General features: G+C 42.3%; 1 protein-coding gene across 1 annotated transcript in view; it reads left to right on the top strand.

The window, feature by feature from the left end:
* Positions 1 to 18,082, top strand: part of SYCP2 (synaptonemal complex protein 2) — a 457,471-nt gene that overhangs the window by 303,474 nt on the left and 135,915 nt on the right. The window contains exons 29-32 of the mRNA XM_088482789.1: positions 8,334 to 8,382; positions 10,675 to 10,843; positions 10,948 to 11,003; positions 15,709 to 15,882. Coding sequence (XP_088338915.1) covers positions 8,334 to 8,382; positions 10,675 to 10,843; positions 10,948 to 11,003; positions 15,709 to 15,882 — 448 coding nt within the window. The remainder of the gene's footprint in view (positions 1 to 8,333; positions 8,383 to 10,674; positions 10,844 to 10,947; positions 11,004 to 15,708; positions 15,883 to 18,082) is intronic.

Here is an 18,082-nt window from a genome sequence, read left to right as displayed (position 1 = left end):
GGTCAGAAAACCTGTCACTCGCCCCATACATATTTATTGAAAGGGGCAACCTAACCCTGATGCCACTGAGCTCACTGCAGGACAGACTTGGGGTTTAATAATCCTCCATCTGATTGCCAGCCCTCCATCCTCATTCAGTAACTACTGTATTATATCTTCATGATTGTCATCATTCCTGTTAACTAAGTCCTGTGTTAGTTTTACATCTGCAACATAAATATTAACCCCCTTCCCAGTTTTATTTTCGATTGCTTCACATTGTATTATATCTTTATTATAGATTTTCTTTTTTTAACAATATTTTTTATTGGGACAAAGGAAACTTACAATCATGAGGACATATATGAGAGGCATCGCATATAAGGTGTGAAAATAAGTCAAGAATAAGAATACAATTACAAAAAATATAGCCACAGAGACTGAGGGTAACAATAAACAGAATGAGTCAGAATTTCCTTTTAGAGACTTTTCCATCCGGACAGCAAACGAGGAGAGACTCCTTGGTGTAGTGTGGATTCCTCTTGAGTATATTTTCAAATTACCAAAGAAAGACAGAACTCTGTGGGGAGTATACAAATAAATATACTCCTTATTCCTGATGCTACGGGTTGTATAGTGTATATTAAACTAAAATCTGCTGCAGGTTTAAAAAAGCTGGTTGTTAATTCAACTGGTAAATCAATTAGCAAAAGAGAGGATAGGTTTAGTCTGCACTGATATAGAGTATTAGGAATACTTATGTCAATTAAAATAGAAATAACTGCTATATGATATACTAGCTGATTTACCCAGTTTCATCCGGGTAGATCTTACATATTTTCATTCCCTTTATACCATCTTAATTTAACTTATATGCTTAGTTTATTTTATGCCTCTGGTGCTAGTATCAAGGGTAAGTAAATTACATTTCTTTTAGTCCTTAGCAGTGGAGACTCCAGAGGTGAGGCTGCAGCGCTGTCCAATATTCAAATGGGGTAGCCACACCAACTGTCACCCCAAATGCTGTCAAACACTCCCCTATTTGAATATTGGACTGCTTTGCAGCCCCACCTCTGGAGTCGCCACTAGACCTAGACAATGAGCTTACAGTCCCACAGTACTTGGGACATGTTGCTTTGTCACCTAATCACCTCAGTCAAGAGGAAACATTTTTACCACTTTTCACCCCCTTGAGGAGTTGAATTTAGAAAAATCCCTGCTTAGTGGGTGCTTACGTCATGGAAGGAAAATACTGCCTGAATTTCATGTTTCTATGTCAAGGGGTTTAGGCTGGGCGTTGATGAGTCAGTCAGGACATTGCACAGGGGAAGGAAACATTTTAGCCCCTGTCAGGAGTCGAATTTCGAAAAATCTCTGCTAAGTGGGTGCCTACGTCATGGAAGGCATATACTCCCCAAATTACATGTTTCTAGGTCCACAAGTTTGGGCTGGGTGTTATTGGGTCAATGAGTCAGTCAGGATAGATAGATAGATAGATAGATAGATAGATGGCTTCTCTTCCCAGAAACAAACAATATTTATTAAAACTACATATATAAAAACAATTAAATTATTTAGTACCTATAAAATTTCAAACTGAAAAAATCCCTTGAAACATATTATATTAGGTTAAGTCTGTCCAACACAATATCGCAGTTACAATATGAGAAGTGTCCTGAGTTGTCAGAGGCTTCGCTGTTTGAATTAAACACTCCAATAAAGCACACATCCTGGTATCTATATGATGTTAATCCATATATATAGGCCCGTATTCAACTTGAGGCGAATAGTCCAGACTTTTCGCCTCCTTCGCCTGTTGTCCAGGTGGAAAAGTATCGCGCACGTACCCTATTATCCCCGTATTCAATTTCAAAGGACATGAAAACGGGCCCCGACGAAACTGGGAGCGGTGAAAAAAATGGAAATTTTCGGGAAAACATCCTTTCACCCCCCTAATGATGTCCAGACAAGGGGGATCACTGTGGGTACTCCCGTTTTTGCCTGCTGAAGTGAAGTCAGGTTGAATCGGGCCCTGAGTGTACAGTTACTCTATATATGGATGTCATATTATTGACTCTGGTTGTTTTCACACTGCTTCGTGACCTAATCTTAAATCTGCAGACTTTTCATTATACCTAAACCTTGCAGGTCGGCTCCCCCTGCTGATCTACATCTTTTATAAATAAAATGCAGACTACATCTCAGAAGTCTACGGCTACCTCCATTTCTGCTCATATTTCAGGACCGGAAACTCCGGCTGGCTTTATGAGAGATAGCATTGCCTCCATTCTTTCTGAGATGAAATTACTTACAAATGCGTTTCATTCTGAGATTCAAAAAGCGGTCTCTGGTCTCAAAGCCGAGGTTTCAGAGCTTGGAACCCGCACTGACGAGATAAAACATAAAATGGATGAAGTGATCCAATTCCAACAGGAGGTGGAGCATTCTTTGTCCGCTATGCAGGATGATATTCATTTGCTTCAAGATCAGCAGGAGGATATCCAGAATAGAGCCCGACGGAACAACTTGCGGATCAAGAATATTCCTGAATCCATTGAACCGGCCCAAATAGAAGATTCCTCATTCGCTTCTTTCAACACCTGCTACCTGCCACTCCAGTAGTGCAGTTCCTTCTGCACATTGCGGCCAAAGCTGGCACCATCTACTCCTCCACGGGATGTGGTGTTACATTGCCACTACTTCAAGATGAAGGAGAGGTTGCTGGTCGCAGCACGAGAACGGGACAATTGTGTCTTCGACTCTCATCACCTAATGGTCTTTCAAGATCTCTCTCCTATGACCCTTAAAAGGCGTTTTGACTTTCGGGACTATACCCAGGTTCTTCGGTACAATCATATTAAGTATAGATGGGGTTTTCCTTTCTCTCTGATTGTTACGTCGAACGGGAAGGCAATTTTTGCTATATTTGATAGATTATTATTATTTTTATTATAAATGTCAATTCGTATTGTAACTTACAATGTTAAGGGTTTAAATAGCCCACAAAAGCGGACCAAGTTATTTTTTGATTTAATTAGAAAAATGCAGGTGTACCTGCGCTATCTCCTTAGTTGTAATGGGAAACGGGGAGGAGGGAAAGAAAAAGGGGGGGGGGGTTAGAAAATGGCAGAGTAAATGGAAAACAGTGTTAGGTTTGGTGTAACTCTTTGGCTGCCACAGACCTTAGTGATCCCTTCCTGAATCACTAGGATATAAACATAATTAGCAGATGGGGTCTTGAAGGGCGCACAGATGGTATTTAAGGCAAATTAGGTGTTTGTTTCTAAAACTAAATATATAGGAAATAGTCAACGTTTAAATAAGAACGTATTTAATATGTAATAAATTGTATTCATATCAGTGTTTTCAATATGTTTTCTTTTTCTCAATTGGGTAACATCCACATCTGTTAAAATGTTGCCCATTTCATTTATACCCATGCACGTCTAAATATTATTTATTCATGCTATTATTTTATCTATATATACAATTTATTACATATTAAATACGTTCTTATTTAAACGTTGACTATTTCCTATATATTTAGTTTTAGAAACAAACACCTAATTTGCCTTAAATACCATCTGTGCGCCCTTCAAGACCCCATCTGCTAATTATTTTTTGATTTAAAGCAAATGTCCGGTGATTTGATATTTCTCCAGGAAACGCATTTCCGAGGTTCTTCCCACCCTGAACTTCGTTCCTCAAGGTATCCTGTTGTATTTAATGCATGTGATCATTCACAGAAAAAAAGGGGAGTGGCAGTTCTGGTTGCAGGTCATTTACAATTGGAACCAGAAACCGTGGCCCTGATTCAGAGCTGGACCCACAGCTAATACGAGCAGCTAATACATGCGCACGATGGAGCCGGCTCCATCGTGCGCATGTGCTTTGGGCCACCATCGACCCGGTTGCGAGCGCTCAGTGCTTGCGACCGGGTCTGAATCAGGCCCTGTGTTCAGAGATAGGAGGGGTAGGTTTATTATTATAGTGGGTATGTTAAATAATACATTGGTGAATGTTTATGCCCCGAATATAAATCAATCTTCTTTTTTTGCTGCTCTAGATTCAAAAATCTCTCATTACCGTAAGGGAGAGGTTATTTTAGCAGGAGATTTTAATACAGTTCTTAATCAAACATATGACAGATCCCACCAACTGCCACCTTCATTGACCTATGTTGGAGAGCGTAATTCTAAAGCCCTACTATCCCTACTTAAAAAACACTTATTGTGTGACACCTGGCGGGTGCAAGACCCTCTTACCAAAGATTATACATTTTTCTCCCAAGTGCATAAAATATATACCAGCATTGATATGATATTTGTTGGTCAGGCCATGACTCCTCATATTAATGAGGTAAATATACACTCCATTACATGGTCCGACCATGCCCCAGTCTCCTCTACTTTGTCTTGTCTTTCTCCTATTTCTCTACCTCCCTCCTGGTGCCTAAATGACTCTCTTTTACAAAATAATGATGTTTTCGTACAGATTTCCCAATTACTCAAAGATTATTTTTCCATAAATAAGACCCCTGATATCAAAGAAATGACTCTGTGGGAAGCCCACATAGCAGTTCTACGTGGCCATTTTATTCAAATCACTTCTAGAATTAAACAACAACGTACTCAAGCCATTTTAGATTTAACTACACAGCTACACCAATTACAATTAAAACATAAATCTACTCTTATTCAATCTGACTTAGATCAGCTTGTTAAAATTAGAGGTGAACTTAATGTGTTATTATCTCATAAGAGAACTCTGCCTCCGTCGTTTCAATCAGAGGTATTATGAAAAGGGGGATAAAGCCGATAAGCTACTGGCTCGGAAAGTACAAGCTAAAATTTCATCTAAAAATATTTTGTCGATTAAAACTAGAGTGGGTGATCTAACGCATGACCCTGGGAAGATAGTGAAGGAATTTGAAACCTTTTAGCAAAATTTGTATAACTCTACCAAAATTCTGTTCCATCTCCCTCTTTAGACAAAGTTATCGATTCTTTTCTAGCAAAGTGTCATCTCCCTAGGATTACGTCGTTCTAGGGTCGCTCAATTAAGCTCACAATATTTCATTAGAAGAGCTGGAGGAGACGTTAAAATCTAAAAAATCTGGTAAAGCCCCTGGCCCAGATGGCTACTCCCTATTATATTATAAGAAATTTAAATCAGTTTTATTGCCACACTTGTGCAGACTTTTCAATGGGTTTCTTAAGGGTGAGACACTATCTTCTCGTACTTTGGAGGCTAGAATTGTTGTTATACATAAACCCGGTAATGATCTTAATATTTGCTATAGCTATAGGCCTATATATTAAGTTGTTCTCCAAAATTTTAGCGACTAGGCTGGGTGAGGTTCTACCACAGCTTGTCCACCCTGATCAGGTAGGTTTCATCCCGTGCCGTCAAGCCCGGGATAATACAAGGAGAACAGTTGATCTTATTCATATTATAAATAGAAGAAAGATGCCTTCTCTGCTGCTTTCACTAGATGCTGAGAAGGCATTTGATAAAATCCTATGGCCTTTTATGTTTGCAACTCTTCGGAGTTTCGGTCTGGGAGGGAACCTTCTGACAGGTATACGATTTTGTATTCCAACCCGACAGCGAGGGTTTGAGTAAATGGTAGGGACTCTGATCTCTTTGGAATTAGTAATGGCACCAGGCAGAACTGTCCCCTTTCCCCTTTAATCTTTGCATTAACCATAGAACCATTGCTTGTTTAGTACGATCTTCCCCTGATATTAAAGGGATTCAAGTTGGTGAGAGGGAATATAAATTATCACTCTTCGCGGATGATGTATTACTTACACTTTCCTCCCCTCACACCTCTATCCCCATCCTTTTTCAAACTTTTCTTATTCTACCCTTGCTGGAAACCGAATTAATTATTCTAAATAGGAAGCCCTCCCCTTGCATGTATCCTCTGACACCAGTCAACTATTAGAACACAATTTTCAATTTGCTTGGCGTTCCAAAAAGATAAAATACCTTGGGATTTATATTACTAGCTCTTATAGGTCTCTATACAAGGAAAACTTCCCATTTCTCTTTGCTAATGTGGAATCAGATTTTAAAATTTGGAGGGAAAAAAACACACAACAATAATCACGCTCTTATACCTTAAAAAACAGCATCATGTGATATTTGGTAAGAAAATCTTTTAATATTTATGTATAAAAAAGAATAATCTGATCATTAACTCTCAACACTTTCTTTGGAACATATATAATATATACACATAGAAATTAAAAACTCATTCAAATAATTGGGACATTAATACATTAGTACATTGTATCAGTTAATTATAAAACGAATTTCTGGAAAAAAAAACAGTGAGCTAGTTTATTATTTTCCCTTATAATGTGACTGTGGTAAAAAGTGCAATAAATCCACTGATCCTTAGGGTTATTTGCCGTGAAATGACAAGATCTTTTTTCTCTACCCCAGTGTTCAAGTAATTCATTAATAGTCAATCACTAGGAGTAGGAGCAAATAAATGGAGAAAATATTCCAATCGGTGTTGCTGTATAAATAATGAGTATCTGTGTATATATACAACAAACTCGCCGTATCACTGCAATCTGGTCCGAATCCCCCCGAGCCCCGCCGATCCGAGTCAGGCTCGACGTTTCCCGCCTGACTCGGATCTGAAATCGAGGCAAAACGTCATCATCCCGCCTTCCGGGTCTCGCGGGTTTTGGATCCTATATAAGGTACCCGCGTCGGCACCATTTTCTCACTCGGCTATGGACAGTGAAGAGGGAGGGTGGGAGTTAGGGCTGTGTAGTGTGGGCTGTGTAGTGTAGTGCAGTGTAGTGTTGTGCTGTGCTGCGCTGTGCTGCTGTTGTCCATAGGGGCTGTGTCCACTCCTCCAAAGTCCATAGGGGCTGGCTGGACTGTGTTGTGCAGTCAGTTGTCCATAGGGGCTGTGTCCACTCCAAAGTCCTGTACAGTGTCCCAGTCCTAAAGGGGTGCTGTAGTGTTGTCCAGGGGGTGCTCTGTCCATCAGGGGTGCTCCCCCCAAGTGCAAAAAAAAATACATTTTTTCTGTGTTTGTGAATTGTGTGCACTGTGGCTGCACGTGCATCAACAAAGGAGCAGCGCCAAGCGTGCGCCTGTGTCCCATTAGTAAAGGGCCGGCTGGCTTGTCCATTAAAGGGTGCTGTAACCCCCAAAGTACACTATAAAACCAAGGACAATTCCATCTTGCACCTCTTTTTTTTCTTTGCATTATGTACTGTTTGGGGCCTAGTTTTTCAAACCGCCATCCTGTCTGCCACTGCAGTGTCACTCCTAGATGGGCCACGTGTTTGTGCCGCCCACTCGTGTCGCTTAGCATAGTCATCCATCTACCTCGGTGAAACCTTTTGGACATAAAAACACTATTGTGAGGTGTGAGGTGTTCAGAATAGACTGGAAATGAGTGGAAATTAAGGTTTTTGAGGTTAATAATAGCATAGGAGCAGAAAAATCAACACATTCTTTGATTGTAGCTGTTTTTATGCTTTTTTTTAAAAAAATACAGATCCAAAACACAAAACCCAGAACCCAAAACACGGAAGGGTGGTTTTGGCAAAACCAATCCAGATCCAAAACACGAAGAAAGATCCAGATCCAAAACCAAAACACAAAACACGAAAAGTGGCCGGTGCACACCTCTAGTACGTAGTGAAATTGCCTGTGGGCTTGTTTTTGTAGGCTTTAAATCTGTTGAAATAGGCCATATATGAGAGCTAGTAGGACTCAGATGTCGTACTTCATTGATCTTTCTGCCCTGTCTATTGTTTTGCAAGTTATTATGGCTCTTTTGCTACTGGCTATTACATATGGCAATTTCCATCTTTAACATTAGAAACATCTGGTGGTTGAGTTGCATTGCAGCGAGTTTGATTGAGTTGTGATTATGCCGATTTTGCATCTAGTCTTATTCTATTACATATAGTGACTTGAAAGTCACTGGAATTATGCTAGAATAACGTCAAGTTTGCAAATTTTCAACCTATTACATTCCCCCTCACAACAGCCCCCCAAAACATAAAGATAAATTAATGAGGCCTGCTAACACAGTTGATATTAATCAGTCACTGTTGGGGAAGATTTTCATACAGGATATAGCTTTTGTCTTTGTTATTATATACCTTCTCTAGTTTGTAATAAACTGATTCTGCTCCAAGGAATGCACAATGACAGACCTGAAGGCTTAAGCTTCTTTTATATGTTTAGTGGGTACTTTCGATCAGAGCAAGCTATACTCACTGGTGTCTTAGCATATGAGTAGAGAATAGGATTATTAAGTTCTATTTTTCTCACAACCATGGTGTGTGTGTGTGTGTTTTGTGTTTCTCCAGGAAAATGTCTGAGAAGAAGCAAAAAAGTAAAATAGAGAATGAACAAAAGGTAAAATGTGCTCTTTTTTTTTTTAAAGTGTTTTGAAAATGAATCCTCATGAACATCAAACAGGCAGAGTTTTTTTGGGGGATTTCCATAATCATGCACATTAGAGAATTACTTACTAAATGGCAGTTTTGCCAAACAGCAGGTTTTCATGAGCTTTAATGTGAAGTTTTTAGACTATACAGTTTAATAAAGTCCAAATCGCCAATCAAAGTGCGTTTCTCAAACTGCAAGGTCTCAAAACACAATTCTGATATTTAGTTGTGGAATGTACACAATCCATCCCATGTATAAGCAGCAGTTTCCCAATCCACTGCCTACGCAAAAAAAAAAAAATAATTTCTTCTTATCTGTAAATCAGCCGGCTACTTCTGCTCCTCAATGCTAGTAATGCGCTGGGATTACGGTATTGGGCTATGATGTCACAGCCCAACCTCACACGCCACAGAGGAGTAGTTGCTGCTCTTTTCCGCTCCACAGAAGGTAAGAATCTTGAGGAACTACAACGACTGTGGGAGTGGGGACACCCAAGGTGCAAGCAACAGCCTTGATTGGAAGGGTTTACAGTGTGCTGGAGGACTATACTATGGATGCTGCGGGCCTGGTTCCGAGTTGGACGCAGTGTTGATGTCAGATGCAGACGGCCAATGTTTTAAGTCTCGCATGTGTCCCGGTAATTACCACCAGGAGCCGCAAGAGCTGGGGATTTCAGTGGGCGTTCCTGGGATGTAACATGGGCTTAGCTAGCCAAATGCGGGCTGGCGCAGTCAAGATGCAGTCGCACTGGTGGCCATGTTCAGACAGGTTCTGCACCTCGATATGACTGGTACAATCTTCAGTGGCGCGACTGGTGCGTCTTATACACACAGTGATGGATTAGCACTGCAGCTGGTGGGCATCTCAGTAGGAAAACCATGGGCCACAATCATGGCTGCAACTGCGTACACCTCTGAATCAGGCCCTGTTTGTGCAACTCAGGTGTTGCATAACCTCGTCTTAGGGCGCATGCATTCAGACAATTTACTAGATTGACCCTCTCTCTGGGCCTGATTCAGAGATGTACACAATGCTGATATTCTTAGTTGAGCAATTATCGGTCAACTGCGCATGCATCACGGTTGCACCTGCGCCGAGGTAATATAACGATGCCGCTCACAACAAGGATTTCTTCATAAAGTCAGGAACTGTTTGAGGCCAGTTTCAGGGAGTGTCAGCAAAAGCGCAGCCGTGTCCCGACCGTTTGGGGGGCATGTCGTAGCCTACAGCTGCAGTCCCATAAGTAGAAAACATGGCGCCAGTGTCTCATTTCCTGCGCCCATTCTGTGCAACCATAGTGTTACTCAGATGGTCGATTATCGAAGGATCTGTAACCACCGCTGCGTGTTTGTACACACTTGATTGGATCTGCATCTCAATACATTTCCAGACAGCTACAACACTATAATATTTTTGCACAGCAGCTGCGTGCGGGATCACAGCTGCAATTATATTAGCATACATCTCTGATTCAGGTCCTCTATTCTAATCACATTGAGCGGTGTGCCTCGCCTGCCTCACTGGCATATTGCACACACTGTCTGAGGTCTGTCTTATGGCCCGTACACACGGGACAATCAGACAACGATCAGATAACATCCAGCAACATGCACCAAACGACGTAACGAGCCACGATCAACGATCGCGGGTCCCTTCAGTAAACATGCTAACCTTATCGATATCGACCATGTTGGCCTGCATGCACAGGCGATGATCGATATCAACCATTCGTGCCCGCTCATCGACCATCGTTTGGTTTTTGGAGGGGTTAAAAAAAGGACGATATTAATGATCAAACTACAGTATATCATTGTTTATATCGTACTTTTAATCTGACCTTGTGTATGCACCATTAGATCTATTTTTGCTTTATTCCATGTCCGGTGAACAGGACAAACTACAAATAGAGGGGTAATTGCTTTTTACCATACATTTATGGAGAGGATTCATTTTAGCAATCACTTATGTAACTTATTTTGTGGTATAATTGGATTCGGTATTAAATGTGAAAAAAACTAAATAAATGCATGAAATAACATCAAACATTAAAATGTTAAACAAAGTAACGTAGCTAGAAAGTGGAGATATTAGAGTTACCCGTATTTACACTTGTCAAAATCTCAGCTTTTGAAATGCCCCAATATCTTAAGACATACTGCTGCCTTCCCACATTTAATCCCAATAATATGGTGTTTGCGTGTTATGTATTTTTCTTCATGTATGAAATGGCAAATCATATCTTGTGTTTCTGCTATATAGCTTAAAGGCACATTTAAGCATCTGTTTAGTGACACTGATACTGACAGAGGCGGTGATGATAGCAAAACAGATATTAGCTGGTTACAAGACCCTGCCAGCAAAAGAAAGCTCAATATGTTTTCGTACAGCAGACAGAGGCATGGGAAACAGCCAGAAAAAACCTTACCATGTAAGTGGTTTTGCTATGTGAAATCATCTAGTATTTAGTGGCCATGCTGCTTCCTTCCTAATGTACTACCTAGTCAACATTGGTGTTGGGTTTATTTTTTGTAGGCAAAGTAGTGGACAACTTTAAACAGAGACAAAAACCGAAGGCAAGGCAGTGCAAGGTAATCATCGAAGAACAGTGTATTTATTATCTAAGTACCTATAGGTTGAAATATAACATTATTAGGAAAATGTCTTCTGCTTTTGAACTGAGATATAGAGACAAATGTAATAGGGTGTCTGATTTAGTAACAGTACAAACTCGCACCTTCTCGCATTTTTTAAAGGTGTGAGTTTATGCTTGGACTCGCAAATGTAATAGCCTGCAAACTTTTCAGCTAGAGGCTACTACACTATGTGAATCTAGGTAAGTTTTGGACTATGTAAACTGACACTTTTTAATGTCTCTAGCATTAAAAGGTGCGAGTTATACAGAAGCCATCACAGATCAGTGAGATCCGTGACTGCTTCTGTCTGTATTTATTTTTAAAAAATTACGTGCAGCCCTTCTCCAAAAGCGTAACCTGCCCCGAACTTTATAAAGCCTGTCCTGGTTCTAAAAATACTGGGGCCAAAATATGTAGGGGCCCCTGTATATTAAGAACCAGCACAGGGCTTTGCTGAGCCGGTCCTGGTTGTGGAAAAATGGGAAAAACGAGTAGGGGTCCCCTTTATTCTCCATAATCAGCACCGGACTATTTCTAGCGGGGAGGTAATGCCACAGCCAGTGAATACCTTTCACCGGTTTCCCCGGCCAAAGCATTACCCCTGACCACTAGTCAGCCCAGGCCTGGGGAGGTGGGGAGCCCCCCAATAAAGGGATCCCCCTCTCCGGGGCTGCCCAGGCTTAGGCTTATAGCTCGGAGTTATCCCTGGCACAGCCAAAGACAATAATAACATTCTCATTTTTACACAATACTACACTATCATTGAAGTCTATGGTGGGAACCGCTACGTTGTATCCAATGATGTAACCGCAAGGTTCACCTCAAGTAACTTTGTGGTTACATCATTGAATACAATGTCGCGGTTTCCACCATAGACTTCAATGGAGATTTCTCACCATTGAAGTCCTATGGAGGAGAAGGGCTGACCGCACACAGCGAATCAGCGAGCAGCTCCGACGGAGACGCTCGCTGATTGGCTGGCGGATCCTGCAATGACGGGGGAACACGTTGGCCCCAGCCATTCGCGCGGAGGAAACGTAGGTGGAAACATACCTTTCCTCATGTCCTGCATGGTTTCAGCTTTTTCCATTTTTTTGTTTTAACCCCCTGGATGCCTACTGGAGAAGGGGACATGATGGCATCAAGGATACTAGGTGAGTATGTGTGTCAGTTAGTGTGCATGTGTGTTTTAATAAAATTGTACTTTCACGGTGTCTTGTCTTTTTTTAAATATTTATTTGGCTGTGGAACTACAGGTACCAGCAGGCCCGCAATGCCCCGCATGCTGGTACTTATGGTTCTCCAAGTACCAGCATGCAGGGTAGGTTTTCTGGGACATGTAGTACCACAGCTAAAGAAAATATTTACACCTCTATTTTACACTACACTTTGACACTATCAACCCGGCACCCACCACCCACGGGTGCCGGGGATAGCCCCGGTCTATCAGCCTCGGCCTGGGTTGCCCTGGAGAGGGGGATCCCCTTATTGGGGGGGGGGGGCAACTCCCCAGGGATCCCCAGCGATCCCCAGCCAGGGCTGACTAACGGTCAGGGTTAATGCTTTGGCCGGGGAAACCGGTGAAAGGTTTTCCCTGGCTGTGGCATTACCCCCCAGTTAAAAAGAGTCCAGTGCTGGTTATTGAGATTACGGGGGGACCCCTACTCATTTTGTCCCGTGTTTTTCCACAACCAGGACCGGCTCAGCAAAGCCCTGTGCTGGTACTTAATATATAGGGGCCCCCTACGCATTTTGGCCTCTGTATTTTTAGAACCAGGACAGGCTTTATAAAGCCCGGGGCTGGTTATGCTTTTGGGAAGGGGCTGGACTTCATTTTATTTATTTTTTTTTAACTATTTTCATATGTACACACAGAAACATGCACGTATCTCAGGGATTTGTGCATGTTCTTTGTTACGCTGACCTGCTCAGGATATCCTGAAGCTGGCCTATTATTTGGGGACTTTTGGCAAACTTTTTTTCATCAGTTTGAAACTTGCACCCTATTACATTGGGCGAGTTGATTGTTTTAAATGGGAAAACATCTGGATTCGAATTTGGTAATGGCGATTTTTAGTAACTGAAAAAATGCGAGTTCTATTGAACTGACACCCTATTACATTGGAGAGTTGTGAAAAAGTACGAGCTTACCACAAAACTCGCAATTTACCAAAACAGACACCCTATTACGGGCCTGATTCAGAGCCGCTCGAAAGCGGCCGCTCGTTTGTTCCGAGCGATGTTTGCACAACTGCGCATGCGTACGGATCGTAATACGCATGCGCGAAGCAGTCAGTGCGGCTGAAAATCGTTTGTACGCTAAATAGCGAATGCCTGCTATTTTGAGTGACAGGAGGAGGCGTATGTGGGTGGGTAACAGGGGAAGGTGCTTGAAAACGGGGAGTGGAGATCAGAACGCAGGCGTGCTTAAAGGTCAAAACGGGCGTTTTATGGGTGTGCATAATTAATACAGCAGCGTCATTGACCACGTCAATGGGTTATTTTATAGTCAGAACTGCTCGCAAGATTGCGGTAGGAAAAACCAACCACAAGAATAGCGAGCAGTTCATACGCTGGTTGATGTACTCGATTAATCTAATAAATAGCGGACATGACGTAGGATGCGAGCGGCAAGGGCGCCGAGAGGGGGGGGGAGCGGGTACAGTTTGCCCGGGCTTCCAGAGGGGCCCGGCGGGGGCCCGGGTCTGGCGCCGCCCCCCCCCTCACTTCCTCCCTCCTTCCGTCCCTCTGCAGCAGCCCAGCACACAGCGTGTGCTGGGCTGCAGCTGGAGATTGCTTGCGGCTCTGCAAAACACCCTTTTTTCTTTCAAGGGGGCGTGACCACGCCTTCTGAAATTAGGCCATGCCCCCTCTTTACCGGGGCCCCGCGTGGCTCTCTACGCCCCTGGCGAGCGGCCAGGGGCGTAGTTTTCCAAAAATGACCGCATGTTTGGTTCGCTCGTTAAGACCTAGAGGCGTGAACAGACCGCAAAGAGCGAACGGTTCATTTGAATAGCCACCCCTTTTTTCTGAACGAGCGAGCGCAAATAGCGTCCAGCTCTGAATGAGGTCCTACATTTGGCCCATAGTATTGATGCAGACTGGCGCTTCCATTCTTAAATTTGAAATGTTACCTTAGATCATAAAACACACACACTGTACACATTTGGATTAGAGAACACACATACGCAAAGACATTGTGTTGCTTGCAGTGTAGATCAGCTCCTCTCCCTTCACCCATTTTATTTTGATTAGCATGCCACCCTCCAAGTTTCTCAACTGTAAAATGAAACAACTTTTTTAATTTTACATACAGATGTGTCCTCATACACTGTGGCTTCAGTCGTGCCCAACAGCTTATCTCTGCACGCAGGTCCCAGGCAACACCGCTGCGCTTAGCGTCTTTCTTGCTCAAAATATGCATCCTATTTGTATAAATAAAACAATTGGAAGCGACAAACTACTTTGCTAGATTACACTGAACAATTTGATGTCGACATCTGTACATCTTTCTGCAAATTAGTCTGAATCTGTATACAAAGTGCTGCAATGCTGCGCTATGTTCCATCGTGCTTCATCTGCGACTTTGTAAGTGTTTAAAACTAATTCTTGTGCAGTTACAGTGTCTCTAGTACACTTTGAGTGGTGTTTCACTGCGTCTGCAATGTGAAAAAGACGGTACGCTACACCTCTCAAAGAGGCTCAGTCGCTCATGGTGTCTCGTGGCATATGGTGTATTGACGCTAGGTGAATGAGGACACATCTGTACCTCAGAACATTTATAATTGGGACAGTTGGGAGGTATGAATTTAGATATTTAAGCAGATAAGTGGTTGTCTTTGATTTTGAAAAATATATTTGGGCAGATCTAATTTCAGCAAACATTGGTGGTGCAATTTGTGGAATATTTTGTTTTCAGGATCTTTTGCATAATAAACAGATAATTTTATGAAAACTGTAAATTCATCTGTTAATACTCTAATTTGACAATAATACCTTCAAACACTGTTTATTTGAGATCCTTAATGTACACTTGGAGGTTTAGACTCCTTCTGCTTGGTATTAGCACTCTTCCATCTGCCCTTAGGTGATTTTAATCAGCACAGGTTCCTAAACTGTAGTCAACATAATAGAATGGGCACTATTATAGGGAAGTCCTAGATAAATTGATGCAATCTGTTAGTAATAGGGATGTTAGCGACTCATCTGATAAGGTTCACCTTGACGTGCTGGATGGGCAAGCATTTTTGGCCATATACAGTATGTACTAAGAACCTCACTTATACCCCATGTTAATTGTAGAGTTTATCAAAATTATTTTGGCTAGCAGTATTCTTATTGCTTACAGTGTGCACCTTTATTTTCTTAATTAAAACCCCTGTTTTATTTTGATTCTCATACTTATAGTACAGTAACATTACCTTTTATTTTTTTGCTCAATGCAATATACTTAATGTTAAATGTATTTGTTTAGACAAAAAATATATTTCACTGTAAACTAATAGTATAATGAAAGAAAATAATAACAATTGTTTATTAGATATACCGGTAAAATATAGTGTCTTACATTTCTATTATGTGTTATAACTTGTATATTAGGCAGCATTAGCTACAACAATTAGGCATATATTAGCTACAACAAGTTTTTGTGCACTTAAAGGAATCATGTGATGTTGATGTAGACAATGAGGATACCAAAGATTGTACTACACAAATAAAGCTAAAGCGACCACAGAGAGCAACTGTGAAGAGGAAAAACTATAGAGAAAATTCCAATTCTGAATCAGAAGAGGAGCCTACCACAGCAAACAGAAAAGAGGTCCCTAAATATCAGGTAGTATTTTTAAATTATTATACAAGCCAGCAAGTCTGTACCCCTCACCTGCCAAAGTTCCCACCTGAGTGGTTTGATTTTCTGCATGACTTCCTATATTGTTCCTTATATCTTATTATTTTATTTTGTTAAATGTAATAGTTGTGGTAGTTCAGAGGCTGCTAAGAGATACTTGAAGTCGCCCCACCCCCTTCCTACAATGTATTGTTTCTGGGGGTGAGCCAGTCAACTAGTAATGTATGCCAGGGATCCCGTGCTGCTTACATAATTGGATGCAGCATGAACATCTAAGACCGAGCAATGATCAATTTCTTTACCTACAGTGGATGCAGAGCCTCCTATGCTGTAGAATCAAGGCCAGCCTGACCATTACGCCGGTTACGTGGCTGTGTAGAGTGCCACAGTGAGGAGGGTGCCACCATCCCGCAGCCCGACAGTGAGGGGATGCGATGGGGTGGCAGGCAGGGCCAGGTCCTAGGGGGGCCAGGGCAGCATCAGGGAAGGAGCAATGACTGTGCTCCGGCATGCATTACTCACAGAAGGCAGCTCCTTACTGTTGTTTTTCTATGGTGAGACACCCCAGGGGTAAAAGTAGATTGTGCTGAGCCCTGATTGGAGGAGCCCGGCAAAAATGTTCTTCTGACCAGTGCAGGGGGACCGGGCTACACCAGCTTGTTCTTCAACTCCTCAGTCCAGGGCTCCAGGCAGCATGGAGGATACGGGAACTACTGGAGGCTCCACATCAAGGTGAGAGGGGATGAGACCACAGGGGAACATATTGCTTGTGTCCTCCACTCTGTCTGTGTGTGACTCTACCTGGATGTGTGTGTATATGTCTTTATGTAACCCTGTCTGTATGTCTCTACATGTAACACTGTATGTGTGTGTATATGTATGTCTCTACATGTAACACTGTATGTGTGTGTATATGTATGTCTCTATATGTAACCCTGTCTGTATATTTGTGTGTTTATGTACAACTAGAACTGAGAACACATATAAAGCATATTGGATAGGAAGCCTGAAGATCTGATTTCAGTCCAGTATTATTGTAGTGAGTGGTGACATTGATAAAGTCAAATAAGTATACTGTTGTTCCTCTTGTGGTTTATACTTGGTATATGCCCGGATGATGGATAGTGTAGTCATGCATGGGGTTCTCTTTACTTTCTGGCAAAAGGGAAATGTTTAACTCCTCTCTCTGCCTCACTCTCTCCTCGTTTTGCCTCTTTCCCCTTTCTCTCTATCTGCCTCTCTCTCTCCTCTCTGTGCCACTCTCTGCCTCCATCTTGAACATGTCTACAGTCTCTCTCCCCTTTGTTGTTGGCCCCTTTGTCTGCCTTCTCTTTCCCAGGGCGCTGGGCATACCTCCAGCGTGACAAAAATGGGGTGTGGCTTCTGAGTACGAGTTTCCCCACTAGACCACGTCCCCTCAATTTTTTCGGGTGTGCGCCTTTGGTACGTGCAAAAGTGCTCCATGGGGTGCTGAAATATATATTCACTTAACAAGCAAATTGAGCTCGGGCAGGCCCTCTGTAGAATCCAGGTCAGATGCTGGTTACTGCCACTTTACCCCATATTAGGCAAAGTGTGGATTTTCTGGGGCTGTCCTTAAGGTATTTGCTGGGCCCTGGAAGGCAGAGCTGTAACTAGACATTTTGGTGCCCTATGCCAGAGAGAGCATTTTTTAAATAAGGACATAAGATAGTGCACCTGAAAAATGGTCATAGCCTCATGGGGAAGAGATAGGAAAGGCCAGGAGATGCTGGGGATAAAATAAGAGGAAGCTACAAGTGAGAATGATAAACAGGAATTGACAGGCCCAAACAGCGCCCCCTGCCCTGTGGTGCCATGCACTGGTTGCACTACCCTAGTTATGGCCCTGCTGGAAGGTGTTTATTTCCTTGTAGCCAGCATCTTCTTCTTGGTGAGCTTTAACTCACTGAGAGAAACCTGCTGGAACTGACAGCCATACTTGTGTCTCCAACTATCCCCTTCTTTACACTGTCTGACAGAGAAGTAATACATTTAGCTAAGGCTGGGAGGATGACATCAGTAAAACTATTTACTTGTAAAATATCACTCCAAATTACCAGTTGGCAGGTCAGCTACTGAGCAAGTGGTAGTGGTATCAATCTAGCATAATCAGTCTGGGCTAAGTCTTTGGCATAGTGCACAGCTAAGCTGCAGTACTGTATCT

The sequence above is a fragment of the Taudactylus pleione genome, unplaced genomic scaffold (assembly GCF_031769625.1).
Source record: "Taudactylus pleione unplaced genomic scaffold, aTauple2 ptg000018l, whole genome shotgun sequence".
Lineage (NCBI taxonomy): Eukaryota > Metazoa > Chordata > Amphibia > Anura > Myobatrachidae > Taudactylus > Taudactylus pleione.
Note: the sequence above shows the minus strand (reverse complement) of the source record. Positions and strands in the feature narration are given on the sequence as shown.